Source organism: Toxotes jaculatrix, chromosome 1, assembly GCF_017976425.1.
Source record: "Toxotes jaculatrix isolate fToxJac2 chromosome 1, fToxJac2.pri, whole genome shotgun sequence".
Taxonomy (NCBI): Eukaryota; Metazoa; Chordata; class Actinopteri; family Toxotidae; genus Toxotes; species Toxotes jaculatrix.
The window spans coordinates 7,798,153-7,816,072 of NC_054394.1; the positions used below are offsets into that span (position 1 = coordinate 7,798,153).

At 42.2% G+C, this 17,920-nt stretch overlaps 1 protein-coding gene across 1 annotated transcript in view; it reads right to left on the reverse strand.

Moving 5' to 3' along the window:
• Window positions 1-9,085: 9,085 nt before the first annotated feature.
• LOC121180128 (xaa-Pro dipeptidase-like) overlaps window positions 9,086-17,920 on the reverse strand; it is a 104,187-nt gene continuing 95,352 nt past the window's right edge. The window contains exons 12-16 of the mRNA XM_041035287.1: window positions 11,159-11,307; window positions 10,669-10,853; window positions 10,380-10,571; window positions 9,744-9,883; window positions 9,086-9,572 (exon numbers count right to left, since the gene is read on the reverse strand). Of these exons, the coding sequence (XP_040891221.1) occupies window positions 9,569-9,572; window positions 9,744-9,883; window positions 10,380-10,571; window positions 10,669-10,853; window positions 11,159-11,307 (670 nt within the window). The 3' untranslated portion in view covers window positions 9,086-9,568. The remainder of the gene's footprint in view (window positions 9,573-9,743; window positions 9,884-10,379; window positions 10,572-10,668; window positions 10,854-11,158; window positions 11,308-17,920) is intronic.

Consider the following 17,920-nt stretch of genomic DNA (forward strand, 5'->3'; position numbering starts at 1 on the left):
CACGTGAGTTTTGTAGCGCTCTGGCGCTGGTCAGCTGACGTGGCGCTGTGCTGCGTTTAAGTCTTTCGGAGATATTACAATGGACTGGGAAGGTGTATTTAGAGGCTTTTCTGAGGTTGTTTTTCCAACTTTGGCTGTCATTTACAAAGTGCTGCAGTCAGTAAGAGCAAACACCACTGCATAAGAATAGTGAGAAGCTACGACTTCACAAGTTTGTGCAAAACCTGATGACCCATGTTATGGTTAGACACTGTTCAAAAGAGTCTTCTTGTGATGTCCCTGGTGACTGTGGAGGACAGTCCATGACAGTCAGGTCTCCTTTGGTCTTCAAGTAGTTGCAAAGCTTTGAGGTGTGTTTGGGATCATTTACTTGCTGCTATGTGAATCCTTCTCCACAAAGATGCAAAGCAGAGGCTATAGCATGTCTCTGAAGAATGGTACAGGATGACTCTGCAATAGTGCTTTTACAGTAAAAACAGAAGGCTGAGATGCAGCTCTCTTTCAACACAATGTAGGGGGAGTTTGAGAAATAATTAATTATTATGAGTGACTAAAGATACATAATACAGATAATTCTAAACAATATGTCATGAAAGACAGAATCCAGACATAGATGACAGATTCAAATAGATGGAAGTTGTCTTTAATCACCCATCATAAAGGTTTATTTTAACCAGTACGACAGTGGATGGGGAACCTGCTACACTAACTAACCTAATGTTGGTGCTTCTGGACTAGAATATAGATTAGCTGTCAATAAAAATAAGAATATAAAGTATTTGCAAATATCATTTGTCCATGTCTCAACTATTTTAAAGTGTGTCCTGGCTATTTGGACTTAACATTTAGCTGAAAAATGAACACTGAACACTTATTTAGATTTCCAGATATTATTAATAAGACTCCTAACCTTTCCACCACCCCTTCTGCTAGTGTGTTCCAAATTAAATGAGGCCATTGCTCTCAGTAAGTTGTGCCTAATTTGAACTACAGGCAGTTTTACTTGGTACTCATTATATTCATGTGCATACATTTGGCACTTTTTAAAGGGCAAAGTATAATCCAGTTATAGTCATCCTTGTTTTTCTTGCAAAACACAATAAACTCACAGAGAAGTCAGATGATTTCATTGACAAATCACTGGCTTGATTCACACTTGTTCCTGACATGCCACAAAAATATATCCTCACATCACACACTCATAATTTTGTTGTTTCCCCCCAGTGGACCCCAGGCAGAGAGGAAGTGTTTCTGCTGGTAGTACAAAGGAGGACTCTGGGACACCAGGCATCAAGCCACCACTGTCACTGTAGACTGAGTGCCAATTCCCCTGCATCCTAAATTTTATCTCTAGTGCCAGCTGTAAGTTGTGTTGATACAGTTGAACTGTCGGGCTTTGAACTCAAAACCTTACTCCTTGCAGGCTTTGGACATTTGCAATGGAAGGAGGGGCATCTTTATAGACACTAAGAGTTTCAGGACAAAAAAGGGTTAAAAAAAAAATGTACATGTATGGGCCAGGCTGGGGACACACACTAGCCTGTGTGTGAAATTCCTGGTGAAACACATGAAAAAAGATGGTTCTGAAGGAAAAGATTTCTGTAATGATGGCTTGTGACTAGAAAGTTGCTGTTTTGAATGTGGAAACCACCACAGGAAGAGAACAAGGCTTCCTGTCTGTTCCCTCAGTTATTGCTTTCCTTGAGCAAGGCACTTAACTGAGATTGTTGATGGCAGCTCCCAGTTGTGTATGTATCCCTTCCTCCCTAAAAATCTTCTTCCACTGATCATTTCTGTTCATTCAAGTGGTTCTTAGTCAATATTGAATACAGACTCTAAAATTCCTCTCATACAGCATTTAATCCATAGAATAATGGGGCGAGTTACTGCATACTCCAAGGAATACAGAGGCAAAGTGCTGGTAATGCTTCTCTCTTATTCACAGGAAGGAGAGTAACACTGGAACTGTAGAAGGAGGAACAGCAGTTCTAGCCACTTATGTGAAATATGACCATCGGCATATGCACTGAAATACTGGAATCCATCAGAAGCCCCATTAACCTGTTATTATATAGCCCATTATTGTTCTTAAGCCATTTTGATTACAGTCATAACCTTGGCCTCTTTTGAAAATTTAATCAAATTTTACAAACAAAAACGTCAGAATAAGTATGAGATACTGAACCAAAAAGTCACCAAGTTATCAAACAGAACAGCAGTAAGAATGGGTGGGAATGGGTCATAACAAAGCCATTTCTCTTTCTTACTTGAGCCCTAGTCTCTCTTCTGAGTAAGCATCTGCCTTGACCAAGATTCATTTATTCATTAATAAATTTAGTCATACTCCCAATCTCTCAGCTTTATTTAGAGCAGGACCATCAGCCAATTAGAAACATAAATTGGTGTTTTTTTCTCCACGCTGCTGGCAAACAGTGTGAAGCTTTACTTGTACTGGAGCGCTAAGGTGTGAAGGCAAGCATGAAAATGAATGTGAATGAATGGAGTGCTGAAAAAGCAAAGTACACAAAAATCTGAATCGCTGGAAACACCACGATGACCAGGATCCAGAGTTTCTACTGCGCCAACATTAGCACTAAGTCTCTAGAGGAAAACCTTTCATTTCCACTAGGATTCATGTTTTGACCATGAGGATACCTGCGCGTGGAAATGGATCAGTGAAGTTGCACACATTTCACCATACCAGTATAATACTGGTACTTTGGGTGTTATTTCTTGCTTTCTTTCTTGCAATAATAATAATAATAATAATAATAATAATAATAATAATAATGGTAAAAATCATGCTAGTAGTAGATTCATACATTAAGTTAAAGAGTATGAAATGCATGGAGAGTGTTAGGGAGTCTGTGTATTGTAAAGTGTGTATTGTTTTTCTCCTGCCTTGGACACTGAAAAGTCTGCAGCTTCACTTTCTGACCTTCCTGTCTGAACTTAATTTAGACAAGGTGCAAAGCAGGGCTGAGTTATATGGTCTGGGTGAGGGGTGAAAGTCTTTCCCTTAGCAGACCTCAGACCTGCTGTTAAGGTGGTCCACTTATTAGTCAGTGGGGGGTCCAGTTATTCAGGTCCATGTCGGAGAGGTCAACTCACATGGTCAAGCGGGTAGAAGTATTTTATGTTTTGTTTTTTGTTTTTTTCTTTTGCCTAAGCCAGTGTCTTGAGAGATTATCAAGCAGATTTAGTGGTAAATTACCAAAGAGGATTTTTGTAGTAATGCACTGTGCTGTACAGTAATGTACTTCCTGTTCTGCTTGCCTTTAAACAAACTGAACTGACAGCTGGGTGATAGGGCGGAAGCTCAGTTGAAGCTTTGCTTCTGAGAAGCACCAGGATCCTCTTTGACCGTTTCCTCAGTCAAAAAGGACATACAGCTGTGCAATACAGACCTGAGAGATTTCAGTATGGGTTTTGATGTATTGTTGTCTCCTAATAAAGATGACAGATAGATGAGGCTACATAGTGTGGCCCAAACTCATCAAACAACAGCCTCAGGCACTCCTCACTTCTCTCCTCTGACAGCTGCATCTGTTTTATGCATTCCTCACTGTGGTGGACAGGCAGACTTGTTAAAAGGGGGATGAGTGCTCTGATATACAGACTCGTGGAGATACCTCAATCCCATCCCCGTCACGACAAGCCCCAGCTGCAGGCTCACAGGGTGTTCCCCATCATTACCCACTGCAGATGGTTATGGATTCATGTCAGCAGAGCATGTCTTCAGCTCTTGGACTTACAGTAACAAATATGATGTGTAATTGCTGAACAGCACAAACTATCTATCGTTACAGTAAGTGTTGATAAATTCAATCCAGGGATTTTAACTTACACAGCAGAGATTTTAGCTGTGCATCATGGGTCTTTGGGAGACTCTTGTGGGACCTGCAGTGTGAGGGTCACGTGACCAACTTAGATAGCTGAAGGCATCAATACCATAAATTTTAGTCGACCTGCAAACTTGTCTGCTTGTTTTGTATAAAACAGTTAAACTGCGAAGCAGAACATAACACAGTAATCCACAAAAAAGCAATGAAACTCACACAAAGGGAAAATGTAGTAAAGATTGTTATTCAATCTGCTACATTTCCTTATTCTTTCACTTTTATATAGTTTTTACTAATTGTGATGTGAACACTGCAAAAACTTAATATAATTAAGTTAATTATGATTAATAAAAAACTGATGAGAAACAAACAGAAGATTTGTAGCAAGCTAACCTCCCTCCAAAATATGTCATTTTATCTGCTATGAGTAATCCACCATTTAAGTTCACTGTGTGTATAGAGATGTACTTGGAACTCTATTAGGGATAGACTGCAAGCCTGAATTAGCCTGTCACTGCCTGAGGCTCAGCTCGGTTAGTTTTAGCTCACCTGTTTGCTGATGATTAATGAGGCCGGTGTGAGGTGCCTGAGGTTTTTAATGCAAACGTGTGAAGTGCCAAGACCTTGATGAGGAGGTCTGTGACAGTTTTATATGGCTTTAAACTACATGGCTATCAGTTGTATGTAAATGCTGGAATCTGTCAATGTACAAAATGTGGGTTGAGTTTCTCTTGTGATATTTTGGATGTTAGAAAAAAGCAGACTAAATGAGAGTGGTTGCATCTTTGACAGAAGTCAACTATCAGAGATATGTGGCTCAGGTGGTAGAGCGGGCTGTCCACTAATCTCTGGTTTGGCGTGTTGATCCCTGGCTTCTCCTGTCCACATGTCAAAGTGCCCTTGGACAAGACACTGACAATGAAGTTGCTCCCAATTTGCTGGCCAGCGCCTTGCATGGCAGCTCTGTTGCCATCAGTGTGTGAGTGCTACCATTTACAGAGGTCATTATGATTATTTGATAGAATTAGATTCACATTAATGCTACTTCCAATCTTATTAAAACCCAATATGTAGAAAACATTGAAGTGGAAACTCTGTGAGTTTGCATATTTGATGAAATGACTATGAAAAAATAATCAAATGTTTCATATGTTATTTGGGCTGTGCACGAAGAAAGTTTATGTTCATTCATGACATAGAAATGTAAAGTATGTTATCCTACACACTGTGTGTCACAGTGACACTCACACACACATATGATGATAAAACAATATTTGTCAACAATATTTGCAGATGTAGGACATATAAAAATAAACAGTATTTTGTCATGTTTTACAGCTGGAGACTCTGACACCCCAAGCAGAAGTAATGCGTAATTTGCTGTAGTGTATTCTTATAAAATAAAAAGCACTCATGAAGCATCAAGCTGAAAAAGCAACCTGTGATCTCCAGGACCTCAAACAGAAGACTGGGGTTAAAGCAGCAATTTGTTTTATACCTACATGTGTATCACTGGCATGTGTTTTTGTCAGAACCATAGTCAGTGCAGGTCCTGACAAATTTTGATTATCTGTTGCTTACATTACATTCTGTCATTCTGTTCTCAAAAAAGCTCAAAAAAACTAATCCAAAAGCCCCTTTCTTCAGTTTTAAGGTTCCCAGATTCGTATTTAGCCCTACATTTTACAGTTTACAGTTCACTTGGCAGCTTGGCATTCAGTGATTTTTATCCTGGCTATATACAGCCCCACGCTGTACTGCAGCATAACTCTACCTACTCATCACATCTAGTATCTATAATTCTCTTGTCATTGTGAGCCCCAGCGTGGTTGTAGAAGGTGACAGAACAACTGTACTGCCTCTGGTGGTGAACAATGATACATACATGGATTAAAAAGAAACATAAATAGTTACTATATATGAATAATTTATCACACCACAAAGTTACATTTATGACAGAAAGTGAATTAAATGATGTATTTCAGTACAACATCACTGGGATTTTTTTTTTTTTTTTTTTTTTTTCAGTGCTTCCTCAACTTCCTCTTACTGACCACTACATGCCTCTGTGATAATCAGGCCCTCATTTCATTTTGCAAGCTCTTAATTTGGACAGGATGTGCATCCACTGACCACTGACCATCCACTGACCACTAATCCTGAGAAAATAGCCGTTGCACTTGGCCTTCAATTCAATAGGTTAAAGCATGATTAGTAACAACATCTCAAAATTCTTCATCCCTTGAATATACCCCAGTAAGAAAAAGGAAACTAAACAATTTCAGCACAGCAGAGAACAGAGACACTAATTAGCTGAAGGACTTTCACTGCCCTCTTGCTGACTCCATACTTTCAAAGAATTCATTCATTCAGTACTCATTCTTTAAACATGACATGATCAAGCACATCAAACACTTCTGTAGATCTTGACAGCATCGCAATGCTGTGTAGGATGATAAGCCCACATTTCCTGGTTCTTCTTGTAGAGCAAAGGCTAAAACATGGATTCATACATCTTTGATATAAAAAAAGAGGATCCACTGACAAAATGCACTTCTTTCCTCTCCATTTCATATGCTCTCTGTCTGGGTTTCACATGCCTCATGACCTTCAGAGAAAATGGATATTAACTGTTTCATTATACAGTATGTGATTAGCTTGGGATATACTGACAGAAAACTACTGGGCCAAACTGACTTGTTTGAAAGATGTCCACCCAATGTTTAAAGCACTTAACTCTCAAAATCATTAAAGTTACTTTGCAAATAATGTTTAATTTATATAACATTTGTCATTTTCATTTATTTCCCATGGCATTGGTTTGTATTTGAAGTGAGAATAGCACCTTCAACATGTTGCTTTAGTCACTAAAGGAACAGCACTGTGGTACACAAGTGCAAGCCACTAATGTTTACTGGCTTGTACTTGTGTACCACAGTGCTGTTCCTAACATTACCACCTGATGGCGCCAAAGTAAGAACATTGCAAATCCGACAGTGATGTTTCTCAGTGGGTGCAACAGCTCAAAATCATGAACCCTGCTGGTGAAGCTTCTGTTAGACACAAGACATGTAGGCTAGCATTTAGTGAAATCAACAGCAGTCAGCAGCTTTTAATGGACTTCCTCTTTATTTCAGAAAATGGCAACTCATCTGGCGCGAGCAAACTCCAATGCTAAGGACTATCAGTCAAGCACAAAGTCCATTGCATAACTGCATGTGGACTGGCTTCTGACTCTTAAGAAGGAAAAAAATCAACCCATAGACAAGCACCTTATTCTCATTGCAACCACAATGATTTTTATGCTCGCTTTGACAGAGACAACAAGGAGACGGCCACCAAGACAACACCCTCAGCAGACCATCAGCCCCTAATGTTCACCTCCACAGACGTCTACAATGCACTGAGTTGGGTCAATGCACGAGCAACTCGCAGGGGTCTTCACTAACATTTTCAACCTGTCCCTCACTCAAGCAGCTGTGCCAATGTGCTTCAAATCCACCTCCATTGTGCCACTGCCAAAACAGTTCCTGCAGGTGACCCAGATTTTGTTGATGACTTACAAACCCTCTGTCTGTACAAAGTGTTGGAACAAACTGTGTTACTACACCATCTGATGCATTATTAGGACAATACTGTTCTGCAGGAAGTAGGACTGTATGTTTCCACCAGAATGGTGAGAAAAAGGTAAACAATGAATGAAGACAGACTGGTTGGTCAGAGGTTCATACTGCAGCAAGATAATGACCAAAAACATTAGAAGAAAAGAGCACTGTGACGAACTTTCAGAACAATGTTTCATTTCCATTGTAGAAAGAACGTCATGAGTGTGTATGAGTCAAAAATTTAGATTAAATTTAGGAATTTAGGGGGAAAAAAGGAGGTTTCATGGCAGATGTTACTGCTATCAGTATGGAAACAATGAAAAAAATGGTGGCAGGTACTTCCAAATGCCAATACAGTGCATTAAATTTGGCTGATAATTTATTCCATCATCAGAAATGAAAAGTCTGGCAGGTCTTGCCTCTGATTATCACAATCATCTAATATATTATTTTTATTTAACTTGTTGTATTCAGAGGAACCTTCAGTGATGCACTGTCCTAACCACAGGATCATACTAATGGATGAAGTTAAATGCAGAGAAGATAGCAAAATACCAGTGTGAGGAGCACTGCTGGTCTCAAGTTGGACAGGACAGGAGAGACAGGGAGTAATTAACAACAGAGCAGCAGAGACAACAAATAGTTTTCTTTTACTCTCAGGCTGCAGAATAAAGGTCACTCTGGCAGGCACTGTTAATTGTGGTTACTTGCCACGAGATGTGATTGAAGTGATCGTTGCTTAAATTATTTAGATGCTTAGATGCAGTTATGAGGATATCACACTCTGCTAAATAGTGATATAATTAGTACATTAGTTGCAAAACTAACTTCAGCCTGTGAGAAAAAATGAGGCTGCCTCAATCAACACAAAAACCAATGTGAACACTAATGGGATGTTTTTTTTTTTTTTTTTTGTAGTTACTGAAGCCATATAAAATAGGCTTGAGAAGGCAAATGTGACTCATTGCACAAGCATAGAATTTTCCTGAAATATCATCCCAAGCCCAAAAATATTTATTTGAAGCAAATGGGTTGAACAATAAATAATTAAACACCAGTATTTTAAAAGTATAAAAGAACATTGCGTTCACATTTTGTGTCTCAGCAAACTGCTGCATTCAACTATCCAAAGGTGAGCTGTTTGCATGTCTGAGTGTATAAAAACAAGCAGCAAAATGAGGTTCAGATTTGTACTGTATCTAGTACCAGGAAAAACTATAAGGTAGGAGGGAAAAGCTATTTTATATATATATATATATAATTTTAATTATGTCAAAGCCCCATTTAAACCAAATTAGCTTTTCCCTCCTACCTTATAGTTTTCCCTGGTACTAGATACAGTACAAATCTGAACCTCACTTTGCTGCTTGTTTTTAGCTGCAAGCTTAATAACTGGTATCAACCCAGTACAAATTTATATCAGTCTAATTCTAATAATTTCTCCCCCTTTTAATTCATGGATTCACATAGAAGTACCGTACCTTTAAATTTATAGAGAAAGAAAAGAGAAACTATAAGGGATTTGACTGATTTGACTGTTACATAAGAATTGTCTTTCATAGAAAACACAAACTAAAAAATAAAACAAAACTTTGCTGTACACTGCTGCATATTAAAATGTTTAATTCATTTTTTTCCCTAAATCAGTGTTTACAAATAGAAACACAAAAGAATACGAATTATTTCTAAAAAATTTAATGTCTTGTCCCAGGTTTGAATCTGGGGCTTTTGTGAACGGAGTCGTCATGTCTGGGTACTCCAGCTTCTTCCCACAGTCCAAAAACAGAACAAGGTCTGGAGGCTGGAGCCTCAAAATTGTCCACAGCTGTGAATGTGAGCGTGACTGGTAGTTTGTGTCTGTATGTCAGCGACCTGTATGGCGCCCTGTTCAAGGTGTACCCCACCTCTCATCCAGTGTTGGCTGGGATTGGCTCCCAGGTGATAAATAAAGATACTATATGAAACTTTATGCTTTTGCTTGTTAAACGTGTTAATTCTACTGTTAAATAAGTGAGGTATAAAAGTGATATTAAATTCAGAATAAAGAATATTCTTTGCTTGTTTATGTGAGCTAATCAATGACAGTGCAGTGAACAGCTCTGACTTTAAGAGAGATGGCATTCAGGATCAAGGATCAAGGAACTTTATTGTCATACCAGGACATTTACATGTTATGGTACGAAATTAGTACTCAGGTCCCAGTTTAAGCCATTCAGAGCCGTGAACAAAATGAAGTATAAACATAAGGGCAGTAGTATAAACATTAGTATAGTATAAACATTAGAGTAGTATTCAGAGTTTCTCACTGCTGAGGACAGGGCTGAAGGTTTTTGCAGAGTCAGCCATGAAAGCTTCAATCTCCTCCACGGTGCGAGGGACGCAGGTCAGCAGCTCTATACCATCTGCTGTCACGGCTATGTTTTCTTCAATGCGAACCTGCACACATTAGTGATACAGTAGTCAGTTAAACATGTTAAGATTCAAGCAGGAGATCTTCAAAGGCAAACTCAGTCAATGCAAAAATGTAACACACATTTCATATGTAGAGCATGAGCTGGATCAATAACAAAAAAATCTGTTGACTTCTCATTAGGATTTAAAATGTCTGATTTCCCAACATCTGAAACGCAGCTGAAAATTCGCATGTTTTTACAAGACTTTTCCAAGATGCTGCAGTGTGCAACTTTTACACCTACACATCCATGTCTAAAGCAGCAGACAATACACAGCTATAGAAGGTTAAAATAATAAGGCAAGGAAAACCTCAGTGTATATGTATAATTTGAGAGATGCTAAGCTTTAATTTTCATATGCCATTCCTGCCAACAAATCCCCCTAAATCCTACACACTGGTCCTGATTTATTTCGCCCAGCTTTCTGGTGAATCAAATCCAACAAACACGACTAAATTAAACAGTGGTGGCAGACTGACCCCTCCAAAGCCACGGAAGCGAGCCAGCACTTGGTTGTTGATGAAGCAGCTCTGGGTAGGACTGGCAAGGGCCTGGTCCAGAAGGTGGTTTATGAAGTATATGCCGGGCTCCACAGTGAGAACCATCCTCTCCTGAACCAGGCGGCCCATCAGAAGATTCTGCAGTCCAGGCTCATTGATACGCTCAACCCCCTGAATAATAGTATAGTTTGTTAATCCCAGGATACACACAAAATCATCTTTATATGATATGATATGATGAGCAATCTCAGAAGTAAAGTCTTCTCACCTCAGGGTAGCCTCCCACATCGTGCACATCAATGCCCAGCAGGTGTCCCAGGCCGTGGGGCATGAAGATGGAGCCCAAGTGGACCTTCATCATGTCCTCCACGCTGCCATTCAGGATGCCGATCTTCACCAGCTCCTCCAGGTGAACTCGGTCAGCCAGGCGGTGCATGTCAGTCCACTTAACACCTTCAACACAAAATAGCTTTTTATTGAGAACAGACATTTCTTAACCTAAACTCTAAGTATGCACGTTGATATCTTGAGCCCAAATGCTTCTCAGAAATTAATTTTACTTAGACTTGTAGCTTAGAAAAAAATATTATTTGCATAGTTAAAAGTAAAAAAATAAAAAAGATGATTATAAAATGCAACCAAACAATTTTCAGTTAATCCTGTGATGGTAGCACAGAGGACAGAAGTTTAAAGTTCAAGAACTTTTCCTCACTTCAATAATGTGTACTCAACAGTTAAACTGAACAAAAGATGAAAACCTGGTTGGATGGCAGCCATGACGGCTCGGGAAGACCTGAGGACGGCCTCGTACATGGCCTTCTGGTCTGGAGTAAACTTGCCGTTGGCTGGGAAGGAGCAGGTGATGTCTGATGTGTAGCAGTAGTACTCTCCACCCATGTCAAACAGACTGCAGGGGACAAAATATCAGAGCTGATTCAAACAAATGTATTTCCAAAGTGCTTTGGTTTGTGTCTAATATGTTTCTGAGCAGTTTACAGTGCAACAAACATACACACATAGCAACAACACTGAGGATCACAACTTAAATAGAAGAGAAACATTAAAGCTGCAAGCAGCGATGACGGGCCCTCGCACCCCTTGCGACCCGCGGGAGTCGCAGCCGGCACAGCCATGAGTACCAGAGTCCTCCTATGTCCTCTCCTCTTCTCCCCAGTACACTTCATAGTACAAACAGGTTATTTCCTGTTACCAGCAGGGGGCGCCACGAGTAAGGCGGGCGTTTGACATATGGAGGCGTTCAGGGCAGAGCCCTCATCATGCTCATGAAGTTTGAAGATGTTTGGATAAAGTATGTGGATGTGAGAGCCATTCAAAATGTCATGGCAAATTCACCAAACGCCACCAAACTTTGGCGGGCCACAGAGGCCACACCCTGTAACTTAGAGAAAACTCTGTGATAACTTTTGATCATCATGGTCTTGAGGTGAGGTCCACCAGATATGAAGCTGATCGGGTGAAATCCCTAGCACGAGTTCATCCGCATACCAATGGTGGAAAGCATTCAAATTTGGCCGCCAAAAACAAAATGGCTGACTTCCTGCTGGGTTGAGGTCATGGTGTCAAGAGACTTTTTTGTGCGTCCCGAAGTGTTCTTTATGTGTACTGATTTTCATCTTCGTATTCCAAAAAAACCCATATGGAGAGGGGTATTTTAAATCTTCAAGGGGGCGCCGTTGAGCCATTTTGCCCCGCCCAATTACAAAAACCCCATCAGAGTCTAGGGCCAGCCCCCAAGAACGTGTGTATGAATTTTTAGGATCATAGGAGGTGGTTAAGGTCATTACAAATCCAAACGTAATTTCACGGCGAGGGATCGTCAGTTGCCGCGCCGCCACACAGATGCCATTGCACCCAGCTTCACGGCCTTTATAATGTAGCTTCACCAAGTAGTTGGGAAGGTTGTAGAGCAGAAACCAAGCCGATGGTGTCAACTATTAAGGAGCAGTACACTTCAGAGTAAAAATAGGTCATTTCCTGTTACCAGCAGGGGACGCCACGAGTAAGGCGGGACTTTGACATATGGAGGCGTTCAGGGCAGAGCCCTGATCATGCTCATAAAGTTTGAAGATGTTTGGATAAAGTATGTGGACGTGAGAGCCATTCAAAATGTCATGGAAAATTCACCAAACGCCACCAAACTTTGGCGGGCCACAGAGGCCACGCCCTTTAACTTAGAGAAAACTCTGTGATAACTTTTGATCATCATGGTCTTGAGGTGAAGTCCACCAAATATGAAGTGGATCAGGTGAAATCCCTAGCACGAGTTCGTCCGCATACCAATGGTGTAATTCGCCAAAATCGCCAACTTCCGACCACAATGGCGGACTTCCTGTTGGGTTGAGGTCATGGTGTCAAGAGACTTTTTGGTGTGTCTCGGTATGATCAACATGTGTACCAATTTTCATGCACCTATGACAAACTAAGCCCAATGGGAGGGGGGTTTTGAAAATTTCAAGGGGGCGCTGCGGAGCCATTTTGCCCCCCCCATTTACAAGGACCACAAAATATCAAATTTTTCACCAGACCTGATGAGTGTGCAAAATTTCAGGCGTTTTAGAGCATGGGAAGGGGTTGAAAAATGCAGTTGTTTGGGAGGAATAATAATAATAATAATAATAATTAAAGCTGCAAGCAGCGATGACGGGCCCTCGCACCCCTTGCAACCCACGGGAGTCGCAGCCAGCGCAGCCTAGAGTACCAGAGTCATCCTATGTCCTCTCCTCTTCTACCCAGTACACGTCATAGTACAAACAGGTTATTTCCTGTTACCAGCAGGGGGCGCCACGAGTAAGGCGGGGGTTTGACATATGGAGCCGTTCAGGGCAGAGCCCTCATCATGCTCATAAAGTTTGAAGATGTTTGGATAAAGTATGTGGATGTGAGAGCCATTCAAAATGTCATGGCAAATTCACCAAACGCCACCGAACTTTGGCGAGCCACAGAGGCCACGCCCTTTAACTTAGAGAAAAGTCTGTTATAACTTTTGATCATCATGGTCTTGAGGTGAGGTCCACCAGATATGAAGTTGATCGGGTAAAATCCCTAGCACGAGTTCATCCGCATACCAATGGTGGAAAGCACTCAAATTTGGCCGCCAAAAATAAAATGGCTGACTTCCTGCTGGGTTGAGGTCATGGTGTCAAGAGACTTTTTTGTGCGTCCCGAAGTGTTCTTTATGTGTACTGATTTTCATCTTTGTATTCCAAAAAAACCCATATGGAGAGGGGTATTTTAAATCTTCAAGGGGGCGCCGTTGAGCCATTTTGCCCCGCCCAATTACAAAAACCCCATCAGAGTCTAGGACCAGCCCCCAAGAACGTGTGTATGAATTTTTAGGATCATAGGAGGTGGTTAAGGTCATTACAAATCCAAACGTAATTTCACGGCGAGGGATCGTCAGTTGCCGCGCCGCCACACAGATGCCATTGCACCCAGCTTCACGGCCTTTATAATGTAGCTTCACCAAGTAGTTGGGAAGGTTGTAGAGCAGAAACCAAGCCGATGGTGTCAACTATTAAGGAGCAGTACACTTCAGAGTAAAAATAGGTCATTTCCTGTTACCAGCAGGGGACGCCACGAGTAAGGCGGGAGTTTGACATATGGAGGCGTTCAGGGCAGAGCCCTGATCATGCTCATAAAGTTTGAAGATGTTTGGATAAAGTATGTGGACGTGAGAGCCATTCAAAATGTCATGGCAAATTCACCAAACGCCATCAAACTTTGGCGGGCCACAGAGGCCACGCCCTTTAACTTAGAGAAAAGCCTTGAATAACTTTTGATCATCATGGTCTTGAGGTGAGGTCCACCAAATATGAAGTGGATCAGGTGAAATCCCTAGCACGAGTTCGTCCGCATACCAATGGTGTAATTCGCCAAAATCGCCAACTTCCGACCACAATGGCGGACTTCCTGTTGGGTTGAGGTCATGGTGTCAAGAGACTTTTTGGTGTGTCTCGGTATGATCAACATGTGTACCAATTTTCATGCACCTATGACAAACTAAGCCCAATGGGAGGGGGGTTTTGAAAATTTCAAGGGGGCGCTGCGGAGCCATTTGGCCCCCCCCATTTACAACGACCACAAAATATCAAATTTTTCACCAGACCTGATGAGTGTGCAAAATTTCAGGCGTTTTAGAGCATGGGAAGGGGTTGAAAAATGCAGTTGTTTGGGAGGAATAATAATAATAATAATAATAATAATAATAAACATTAGAAAAACAATAGGGCCTTCGCACCACTCGGTGCTCGGGCCCTAATTAAAGCTGCAAGCAGCGATGACGGGCCCTCGCACCCCTTGCGACCCGCCGGAGTCGCAGCCGGCGCAGCCAAGTACCAGAGTCCCCCTATGTCCTCTCCTCTTCTCTCCAATACACGTCATAGTACAAACAGGTTATTTCCTGTTACCAGCAGGAGGCGCCACGAGTAAGGCGGGGGTTTGACATATGGAGCCGTTCAGGGCAGAGCCCTCATCATGCTCATAAAGTTTGAAGATGTTTGGATAAAGTATGTGGACGTGAGAGCCATTCAAAATGTCATGGCAAATTCACCAAACGCCACCGAACTTTGGCGAGCCACAGAGGCCACACCCTGTAACTTAGAGAAAAGTCTCTTATAACTTTTGATCATCATGGTCTTGAGGTGAGGTCCACCAGATATGAAGTTGATCGGGTGAAATCCCTAGCACGAGTTCATCCGCATACCAATGGTGGAAAGCATTGAAATTTGGCCGCCAAAAACAAAATGGCTGACTTCCTGCTGGGTTGAGGTCATGGTGTCAAGAGACTTTTTTGTGCGTCCCGAAGTGTTCTTTATGTGTACTGATTTTCATCTTCGTATTCCAAAAAAACCCATATGGAGAGGGGTATTTTAAATCTTCAAGGGGGCGCCGTTGAGCCATTTTGCCCCGCCCAATTACAAAAACCCCATCAGAGTCTAGGACCAGCCCCCAAGAACGTGTGTATGAATTTTTAGGATCATAGGAGGTGGTTAAGGTCATTACAAATCCAAACGTAATTTCACGGCGAGGGATCGTCAGTTGCCGCGCCGCCACACAGATGCCATTGCACCCAGCTTCACGGCCTTTATAATGTAGCTTCACCAAGTAGTTGGGAAGGTTGTAGAGCAGAAACCAAGCCGATGGTGTCAACTATTAAGGAGCAGTACACTTCAGAGTAAAAATAGGTCATTTCCTGTTACCAGCAGGGGACGCCACGAGTAAGGCGGGAGTTTGACATATGGAGGCGTTCAGGGCAGAGCCCTGATCATGCTCATAAAGTTTGAAGATGTTTGGATAAAGTATGTGGACGTGAGAGCCATTCAAAATGTCATGGCAAATTCACCAAACGCCACCAAACTTTGGCGGGCCACAGAGGCCACGCCCTTTAACTTAGAGAAAACTCTGTGATAACTTTTGATCATCGTGGTCTTGAGGTGAGGTCCACCAAATATGTAGTGGATCGGGTGAAATCCCTAGCACGAGTTCGTCCGCATACCAATGGTGTAATTCGCCAAAATCGCCAAATTCCGACCACAATGGCGGACTTCCTGTTGGGTTGAGGTCATGGTGTCAAGAGACTTTTTGGTGTGTCTCGGTATGATCAACATGTGTACCAATTTTCATGCACCTATGACAAACTAAGCCCAATGGGAGGGGGGTTTTGAAAATTTCAAGGGGGCGCTGCGGAGCCATTTGGCCCCCCCCATTTACAACGACCCCAAAATATCAAATTTTTCACCAGACCTGATGAGTGTGCAAAATTTCAGGCGTTTTAGAGCATGGGAAGGGGTTGAAAAATGCAGTTGTTTGGGAGGAATAATAATAATAATAATAATAATAATAATTAAAGCTGCAAGCAGCGATGACGGGCCCTCGCACCCCTTGCGACCCACCGGAGTCGCAGCCGGCGCAGCCAAGAGTACCAGAGTCCCCCTATGTCCTCTCCTCTTCTACCCAGTACACGTCATAGTACAAACAGGTTGTTTCCTGTTACCAGCAGGGGGCGCCACGAGTAAGGCGGGGATTTGACATATGGAGGCGTTCAGGGCAGAGCCCTCATCATGCTCATAAAGTTTGAAGATGTTTGGATAAAGTATGTGGACGTGAGAGCCATTCAAAATGTCATGGCAAATTCACCAAACGCCATCGAACTTTGGCGAGCCACAGAGGCCACGCCCTTTAACTTGGAGAAAATTCTGTTATAACTTTTGATCATCATGGTCTTGAGGTGAGGTCCACCAGATATGAAGTTGATCGGGTGAAATCCCTAGCACGAGTTCATCCGCATACCAATGGTGGAAAGCACTCAAATTTGGCAGCCAAAAACAAAATGGCCGACTTCCTGCTGGGTTGAGGTCATGGTGTCAAGAGACTTTTTTGTGCGTCCCGAAGTGTTCTTTATGTGTACTGATTTTCATCTTTGTATTCCAAAAAAACCCATATGGAGAGGGGTATTTTAAATCTTCAAGGGGGCGCCGTTGAGCCATTTTGCCCCGCCCAATTACAAAAACCCCATCAGAGTCTAGGACCAGCCCCCAAGAACGTGTGTATGAATTTTTAGGATCATAGGAGGTGGTTAAGGTCATTACAAATCCAAACGTAATTTCACGGCGAGGGATCGTCAGTTGCCGCGCCGCCACACAGATGCCATTGCACCCAGCTTCACGGCCTTTATAATGTAGCTTCACCAAGTAGTTGGGAAGGTTGTAGAGCAGAAACCAAGCCGATGGTGTCAACTATTAAGGAGCAGTACACGTCATAGTACAAACAGGTTATTTCCTGTTACCAGCAGGGGGCGCCACGAGTAAGGCGGGGGTTTGACATATGGAGCCGTTCAGGGCAGAGCCCTCATCATGCTCATAAAGTTTGAAGATGTTTGGATAAAGTATGTGGACGTGAGAGCCATTCAAAATGTCATGGCAAATTCACCAAACGCCACCGAACTTTGGCGAGCCACAGAGGCCACGCCCTTTAACTTAGAGAAAAGTCTGTTATAACTTTTGATCATCATGGTCTTGAGGTGAGGTCCACCAGATATGAAGTTGATCGGGTGAAATCCCTAGCACGAGTTCATCCGCATACCAATGGTGGAAAGCACTCAAATTTGGCCGCCAAAAACAAAATGGCTGACTTCCTGCTAGGTTGAGGTCATGGTGTCAAGAGACTTTTTTGTGCGTCCTGAAGTGTTCTTTATGTGTACTGATTTTCATCTTCGTATTCCAAAAAAACCCATATGGAGAGGGGTATTTTAAATCTTCAAGGGGGCGCCGTTGAGCCATTTTGCCCCGCCCAATTACAAAAACCCCATCAGAGTCTAGGACCAGCCCCCAAGAACGTGTGTATGAATTTTTATGATCATAGGAGGTCGTTAAGGGCATTACAAATCCAAACGTAATTTCACGGCGAGGGATCGTCAGTTGCCGCACCGCCACACAGATGCCATTGCACCCAGCTTCACGGCCTTTATAATGTAGCTTCACCAAGTAGTTGGGAAGGTTGTA